The 8,889-nt window shown below is 37.6% G+C and overlaps 1 protein-coding gene across 1 annotated transcript; it reads right to left on the reverse strand.

The window, feature by feature from the left end:
* Positions 1 to 4,973: 4,973 nt before the first annotated feature.
* Positions 4,974 to 5,799, reverse strand: LOC100708709 (claudin-4-like). The gene has a single exon (XM_003446920.5). The coding sequence runs from the start codon at positions 5,741 to 5,743 to the stop codon at positions 5,153 to 5,155; it is 591 nt and encodes a 196-aa protein (XP_003446968.3). The 5' UTR covers positions 5,744 to 5,799; the 3' UTR covers positions 4,974 to 5,152.
* Between the last annotated feature and the right edge of the window lie 3,090 nt (positions 5,800 to 8,889).

Genomic DNA, 8,889 nt, shown 5'->3' on the forward strand with positions numbered 1-8,889 from the left:
CCCTGGAAACAATAACTGTGGATCTGAAATATCCTTTTTAAGAAATATAGCTTTCTGAAAAAAAAGTGGTCTTGCGACACAACTTGCCCCTGGTGCCGGGTGTCACAGTCTGGCTGAGGCAGACTGTATGTGTTTGCAAACACAGACCAAAAACTGAACGTGACGTGGATTTAACAAAAAACAAGCAGTTTATTGAGGCCAGGAGACAAGGCACAAACAAAGGGCATAGGTGAAACTAAACAATAACCTAAACTGGGTGAACTAAAACTAAACATGAAAAAACCTTAAACACGGTGAACTGACATGGATACCTGAAGTTGTGACGTGGATGAGCAGACGACCTGGCAAGGAATGACTGAAAGCACACGGACTAAATACACACAGGAGGATAATGAGGGAAGTGGGAACACATGGAGAAACAGCTGACACACATGAACCTAACGACGTCACAAGGAGAGAGTAAAACTAAAAACATTGAACATAGGAACACAGGACCCCTTCAAAATAAAACAGGAAACAATGAGATGCAGACATGACAACGTGAACTTGACAACATAAGACTCACAGACATGAAACACATGAAGGGCAAGGGAGATTTCACAGGGGTTGAAAACACAAGGGAGAACTAATAAGCAAATGAACATAGGAGACCTAATGAGCTTAAACATACTATAAACATCAAAAGAACTAAAACTCAAAACATCATTCAACTTACCTGCTGGCACAAATCACCCCACTTTGCCCTACCTCTTGTGTTCCCACATTTATGTTCTATAAGGACCATCTTTAAGTCTTTTAACTTGTCAACACGTTGCAAATTTATGTTATGTTGCTCCCTTAGGGTGCAAAAGATACATACACACACAGTGCCACGCAGACACATTTGTTTGTTTCTTTTTTAATTTGTTTGGTTTGCTCTCTTTTTCTGTTTATTACTTGGAACTCTCAAACTTACATACACCAGTAGCTTGGTGCCATCTACTGGTTTTGAGATGTATAACACACATGTAAGTGTCTACAACACCAATAATGTAAAGGCTGGATGCACATAATTAGCGTGAACTTTACTTTGGTATATTTTAAATTATGTCTATTTTACACCACTGCAATGCAGTGAATTTGGTGGAACTGCAATTTTTGAAGAAAAAAATACTTCAAAAACAGAGATGACTGATGATTGCAGGAAACCTTTTTAAAGTTAGTTAAATGCAGAAGTTTCCTATCTGTGTTGGAAACTAAAAAAATCAAAAACAAAAACGAGAAACAGAAAAATAATTTGTCTTAATAATTTGTTCTGAAAACAGCATTTTGTACAGAATTACACTGCTTTAGTGGCAGCAGTGGGGTCAGGCACTAAGCCTGTGTGAGCTCAAAAAGGTGGCAAACACATACTTTCTTAATTGCATTAATATATTTTATATACTAAAAATGTTTTTTGGCAATAAATATAAGAGCAACAGTTCTTCTACCCCGGGTCTAAAACATGCAAAAGAAACACACTATACATATAGTTATATTTTATTGTTATTAATTAATGAAACATCGTTTTTTCACCCAACAAAATACATTGTAACGGCGGTAGCCCAATATTAGACAGAACTGTCACACGATATTAAACAGAAGATTCAGCTCTGTACAGTTATAATGAGGTAGTTCATTTCAAGTTGTAGATTCAAGCTGCTCTTAATATTTTTGGCCGCCAGATGTCACCAAAGTAAAGAGAACTGTGTTGAAAAGCTTTGAGTAATTCGTTTTTCAGTACAAGAGTCAGTTGCTTCAGGAATCTTCATTTGCCGATCACTACTTAACTTTATACCAGATGTAATCACTCCATTCAGAAATGGAGCATTAAGTTCCTCTAAAGCAGGAAGAGTCCTCCTGTGGGCAGACCATCAGAACACAGCAAGCCCAGCAACACCAATTGACACTTACGGGAAATGGAGCTAGTGTAGAAAGACAAAGAAAGAAAACCCTGACAGACTAGACGTGTACTACCAAGTATGATTTTCTCTTTGTGGTGTCACTGTGCTTTTAACATTATTTTATTTGTAAAACCAGAGGCCTGAAGGCAAATGAAGCAAAAGACAGAAGCATTTCTATTCCGTTTATGTCTGAAGCGCATCGTTTTAGCTTCTGAATCTTTAAGACGAACAGGGTTTGCGCTGGTGAAAGTCAGGACTAGTCCTTCAAAAAGCTGTTGTTAGCATAAAACTGTAGTGTTGCAGTGCTTGTGTCAGTTTACCAGTGTAGTGTTTTTATCTTACAATATAAAGAGTAATGCAAATATATTTGATCTGAATTAGAGAAATGTGAATATATCTTCACACCATTACAAGTACACGTGATTGTTTTTCCTTACATTTTCACACATATATTTACATTTATTCTCAAATATTCTGATAAATATATTGAAATATATTAAATGTGCATAAATTCCTAGATTTTCTTTCATTTTTCTGTAAAATGGAAGTAAACAACTGTCTCGACGAAAACAAACACAAAAAAGCCTGCTGAAACGGATTCTCGGTGAACCGAAGAACATTGTTGACATCGGCTTTAATGATGATAGCCTCTAAATAAAATACACCTCTTAAAATTAAAGATGGGATGCTCGATTAGGTTTAGAATTTGTGTTTAAAGTCTAAACCTAATCGAGCCGACTGGACTAAGCGTCGAGTTTAAGAAGTACAGGTGCTTGGAAACTCTCTGTGTTCAGAGAGTGGAGTTACCGTCCACTCTCTGAACACCCGTGTGTGGTTTAAATTCCTATCGACCTCAGAAAGCCTGTGGGTGACTAACAAAGCTTGACGCAAAAAAAACAAAAACAAAACAAAAACAAACAAAAACAAAACAAAAACACAAAACGAACCTGCAACAAGTTTATTTATTCTTATTAATAAGTCAGGAGTGGTAATTTATGAAAAAAAAAACCCAAGCAAACACGAATCTTCATTTTCAATAAGCTTAATAGCATTTATTACACCAGAGACGAAGTATTGCCCACAAACATAATTCAATATTATTTGTAATTACAAATTTTATGACAACATTCAACAAAAAAACTTTTGAAATTGCAGTCTAAAGCCTAAATCCTTTTGGTAGTTACTGTTTGACACAACAGATGTGTTTAAGTACAGTAATTGACACTTTGTCAACTCTGACTTCTCTTCCACGACTTAAACCCTAAAAACTTAGTTGTCTTTTTTAATGTATCATTTGTAAACTTAAAAACACACCGAGTCAAGTTTGGCAGTGTGGTCTTTGTTAACACTTTTTTAAATCATCTTGTCATTTTATTCTACTATGTAGGGATGGGTATTGATAAGATTTTAACGATTCCGATTCCATTTTCGATTCTGTTTAACGATTCGATTCTTTATCGATTCTCTTATCGATTCTTGTTTTTAAAAAGGAGAACACTAAGGTCGATTAGCTTAGAACTGTTTTATATTTTCTCTTTCAACAAGATAGAAATTTAGGAGTAACATCGCCTTACAAACCCAACAGTGAGATCTTAAGAGATCCAGCCTACGGCTCTTCAATGGGGTGTCACAGGGTCCCCGGGGAAAATTGTAAACTTAAAATAATAAAATAAATGTTCTTCTGTAGCAATAACAAAGTATAACATAAATTATTCCGTAGCAATTACACAAGAATATCCAGTAATGTCCCTGCCTACAATTAAACACATTCACTTACCATCTGCTGTGGCAAATGGCTGCAAGGTTTTGACCATAAACTAGTCACTGCTCGGTGACATTCGGGCCTGAAAAGAGACGCTACCGGTGGACTGCAGCGACAACTGCCAGCGAGCGCCAGCCAGACTCTGTCTGTCTCATCATGGTCACCTAAATGCACAATGGCAGGTTTTGTAATAAAGCAGATCGCGCTAACATAATATGCACTGTTAGTTGATTCTTTACCTGCCGCATTAACGGGAGATGACGTGCAAACGTTACCGCTGCTGCTGCTGGGTTGAGATTCACGAGTCCGGAGCGGAATTAAAGACATTCATTTAAGTTCATCGCGTGTTTTGTGAGCAAATGCTTTTGCATATTCGTAGTGTTTCCTCCCTTAATGAAATATCTACTTTGCAAGTATTGCAAGTTGCCCTGTTGTCATCCGTTCTGGTAAAGTATAAACAAACTTTTAAGCGTTTGAGCCGCTTAGGCGCCGTGTTTCCTGCCAGGTACGCTCCGACGCTCCGCAACGTGGTGACGTCATTCGGGGCGACTGGAATCGATAAGGGAATCGTTTGCAAAAATGGCAAACGATTCCAAGGAATTGAAACAGTGGGAACCGGTTCTCAACAAGAACCGGTTTTCGATACCCATCCCTACTACTATGTGAAACTCTCAAATGATAAGTCTTTTATAAAGTCATTCATAACACGTTATTGACCGTTTTCTGTAATATTTCTTTTTGGCCTTTTTCAACTTTTTATTCAATAGGCACAGTGTAAAGAGGACAGGAAAGCAGGGGCAGAGAGAGGGGAAGACATGCGGCAAAGGGCTGCGAGTGGGACTCGAACCCGGCTGGCCGCTGGCATGTGATCGTCCGCTTAACAAAAAAAACAAGCAAACAAAAAAAAGACACCAAAAAGAGATGTAAAAGATTATTTTACATGCTCAGAAATATTAATTCTCATTTGAGATAAATTTTACTTGTAAACAATCAATCAAATATATTTATGTTAAGAATGTAAAAACAATTCCATGATCATCAATTTTGAGTCAATTTAATGAAGAGATGGTAATGAAAGATAAAAAAACATAGACTTAAACCAGTGGATACATAGTCAGAAATCATAGCAGTTTACCAAAATAAAAAGTAAAGTCTGTCTCCACATAACAGAGTAAATAACAAAAAGAAGAAATGAAAAAAAAAAATAGGAAAGGTGGTTATAATGGTGTAGGATACCTCAAAATACATTCAGAAGCAAGTTACACAATCAAACTGTAAATGTAAATATTTCTTTCTATTTGAATCTGATTTTATACTTTGTTAATCTACTCATTCAAATGACAAACTTGAGGTGAAAACTTTCATAAAACCTTTTTCTTATTTCCAAAAAACTGCTCGATGTATAAAAGTAGGCCTTATTTAAAAAGTGATAAGTAAGGCCTTGCTTACACAGAGTTGAAGTAATGTTTTACTCAGTTCCATTTCTGCGGAAAAAGGAGCTGCAGACGAGGCCTCCTCCCAGGAACAGAAGGACGGTGGTGAACCAGCCAATGTAGAGCGCGGCTCCCAACTCCATCTTTTTAAGTACCCCATGATCAGGACCATAAGGCGACTGGGTAGGATGAAAATGATCATTGATGGTGTTGGTTGTCCAGCTGACTGGTATGAGAACAAAGAAGCCTGCAATGAGGAAGGCAATTCCAGAAGTCAGAGCCATTTTGCTCCTTTGCCTTTCGTCTGGCACAAAGTTCATAAAATTTCTCCCAGCCACACCAAGCAGGATCCCAAGGACCTCAATGATAATGGCAATGATGATAAGTGCTCTGGCAGCCTTCATGTCTTCAGGTAACGGTATATACTCGTACCCCATGCACTGCATTTCACCTGTTAGTGAGATCGCACATCTCTTCCATAAACCCTCCACAATGGATATTAGCACTTCGTGATCTTTGAAGGCTCTCGTGATTCTCCATGTGGGGAGAGCACAGCTAATGATGCTCCCCAGTAAGCCAATGCAGGCCAAAGCCAGGCCTAGAAGTGGTCTTTCGCAAGCCACCATAATGAAGCTCTGTGACTCTCTCCAAGGACCAAAGATGATGTGTTCAAAGGAGGTTCACTAATTTATCTGAAGAGCTCAGAAGGAAGTGGTTATCATTTGGTTTTAGTACTCAGAATTTGACTGTGGTTTCCTCTGTAACTGTAAAAATGCAAGTAGTATTTGATTGGATCATACTAAATATGAATTAAAATGCTACATCTTCATTACAATTATATTTTTATTGTTAACTTTTTAATACTTAGAACTACATGACAAACTAGTCACTAAGTCACTAAGTAAGTTAATTCAGTGCAAATAAAGAAAATTTGTTCATTATCACTGAAATGTGTGAGATGTATTCTCAGCAGATAGTAATATAGAGTTTCCAGGAAAAACTTCTACCTTTCAGAGTGACTTTATTGATGGTTGTAGGTCAACTTGTTGAATAAAAGTTTTGAACAATAAAGTGTGTTTCATGGAGAGTGGCCAAAAGTTCCCTGCTGAGATGCTGATTTTGATTCGTAAGCAAAAAGTGCAGCCTAGCCTTGCTCAAAGCCCATAGAAAATGTAATCAAGTACACCAATGTAACTTTCTGAGTGTATTGGTGCACCTGGGCTACATTTTTCATGGGATTTCGCTTTGCATGATCATCAGACAAGCAATCATCTGTGGGCCAGTGGATTTTGTAACATAAGATCTTACTGTGACTGTGCTGACTAGTTATGACTTGGTGGTCTTTCTGAAAAAAGGTGAAACTGAATAAAAAGGAATCTGATTTGTGAAATCAGGGGCCTCTGCATGCAATATGTGCAAATGTGTGTGAATAAGAACCACCTGTGGTCCTCTTTGCTCCAGTTTCACTGTGGCAACATGTATATTTCGCAGAAACAACCATACAAACCAGCCACCACAAGTGCAACATGAAATGCTCAGAACAATCATTAATCTTTTTAATTTCTCTTATTTTTTTCTCCTTGTTTGTGCTGTTAAATATGTTTATTGTTGTGTGTTTATTGTAATCTTTATGTTTATGTTTTACTAAGAGTTTTCTTCTTTTGTTTGCCTCCTGAATTCCCCTCTGTGCCCCTCTGTGTTTCTCTACCTGAGTGTGGTTTTGGTTCCTCTTTCTGTTTGATTCCTTCCTTTTAAACATTAGACCCACATGTAGGTTTCATAACAAAGACCTGAGTCTTTGTCAGGTTGTCAATGTTTTCTCATGCTGATGTGAAACGTGGGGGGAAAAAGGTTAAGAAAAAAATGAGTATTATTGAAAAGCCATCTTTTTTGATGCAAGTTTTATATTAATGTTACTGTCAGACATCACTGAGGTGATAAATCAGTCAAGTATTGGCTAAATTACTTGTTTATTCCCTTCATTCATCACTGATTTTTAACTAAAAGCTTTTATTAACGCAGAGCATTGTTATGAGCGGAGGACTGTAGCAGTGAAGACAATTCATGAATCAACATGCTGAGCTGAAGTTACCTACCCCATAAAAGTGGTCACCTTTCAGAAGAAACAAGTCGAAATCTTATGTAATTAGAGAAACTTTGGGTTTGTATCTTTCACAAGAAAAATGCAAAATACATGCAGACTGAGAGCAGCCAGGGATCAAACCACCAACTTTCCAGTTAGTAGAATTTGGCATATTGACATTACAAATAATAATAATAATTATAATTATAAAAATACAACTTACATTACAAATAAGTAAAGTTTGTACAACAATACAACACATTTGGTTTCCTGCATGTGTTTTCCAGAATCCATTTTGTCGTCAAACTTCATTACATTGTGCATTAGGTTCTTGGAAATGATAGATTTATGTATCGACTTCCTTGTATGGACGCTGGCAAAATAGGAGTCTACAGACAGACCAAAATGTTTTCAGTCACAAGACTCTGAGGAATATTTTCAATTGGAGCTTGGAATTTGCCCCCCGTATGTAATTTTGTGCATTCCCTGACCAATTGACACGGATTATCTGTCTTATTTAAGAATCTGATTTCACTGTTAGACAGCCAGCCAGCCCTGGTTTAGAAACACAATCAGGTACTAGGTCACCTCTCCAATCAACAGGATGTATTACTCCTGTCATGGGCCTGGGTCTGGGGACCCATGGTTCATGTGTGCGTTATGGATTTCTGTACTTTTGCAGGTCTGTTTTGGGACTGGCGGTCCCCACTGGTTTACCGGCCATGTTTATTTGTTGTGTCCTCATGTTCCCTGTCTGTGGCTGTATCCCAATTCAGGGACTGCAACCTTAAAGTACGCAGCCTTAATGGTCCTCAAGGGCCGCGTACTCAAAGATCGCTAAGGCCGAAAGTGCGAGGCTTGTAGGCTTGTGAAATGGGATGGTCTAGCCTCCGTCGCGCTGCCCAGGTTGTCTAGCAACCATGATACTAACAGCTGGGAACGTGTCATACAACTTTGTTTGACAGAAATCAAGGAGAACATATTTTGTTCCTTTATTTGTTTGTTTGTTTCTACATGAGCTTTGTGAGCTTTGTGTGATTTGATAAGTATCTGAGGCTGAGACCACAGGACTGTAAAAACATGATTGTTGGGCTTCATTTCTGTACTGAACAGTCATTTCAAGATTAGCTAGTAAATAATAATTAGATAATGTTGTTCATGAGACTAAAGTCCTCTCACTTTGGTAATGTAAATATAATATGGCCAATATTAAAGTTATTATATTAATCATTAGTGGTTATTACAGCAGTGAACTTGAACTCTGTCAAATACTGAGCTTCAGTAAAGATTCAAGTTACAGTTATTTATATTTCCTGTCACCTTAAATCTTCACTCAAAGACAAGTATCTTTGACAGTGTATATATAGATGTATTATATATAAGAGACAAATATTGTGGCATTACTAAATTTGGCTCAATGCTTACATATATGTGTAAAAAGAAAATGTATGAGCTGTGATAACTGTTTCTGATAGAATGAAGAGTAGACTGATATATTAATTCAGTGGTTCCCAAACTTTTTTTTGCCAGACCCCCCTTTTTTACAAGAAAAATGTTCGCGCCCCCCCACCACCTTGGAAGGAAGCTGGTTTGGAAACATATTTGGCGATGCTTCATCTCCTGCTTTGCGTTTGTGTGGCACTGTCCACAGTGTCCAAGCGCTCTTTTCTTTTTTTCTTTTCATACCGC

The sequence above is a fragment of the Oreochromis niloticus genome, linkage group LG10 (genome assembly GCF_001858045.2).
Source record: "Oreochromis niloticus isolate F11D_XX linkage group LG10, O_niloticus_UMD_NMBU, whole genome shotgun sequence".
In the NCBI taxonomy this organism is placed as follows: Eukaryota; Metazoa; Chordata; class Actinopteri; order Cichliformes; family Cichlidae; genus Oreochromis; species Oreochromis niloticus.

What these genes read in the sequence shown, in the direction of transcription:
- LOC100708709 (XM_003446920.5), bottom strand. Translation starts at nt 5,743, where the DNA reads ATGGTGGCTTGCGAAAGACCACTTCTAGGCCTGGCTTTGGCCTGCATT.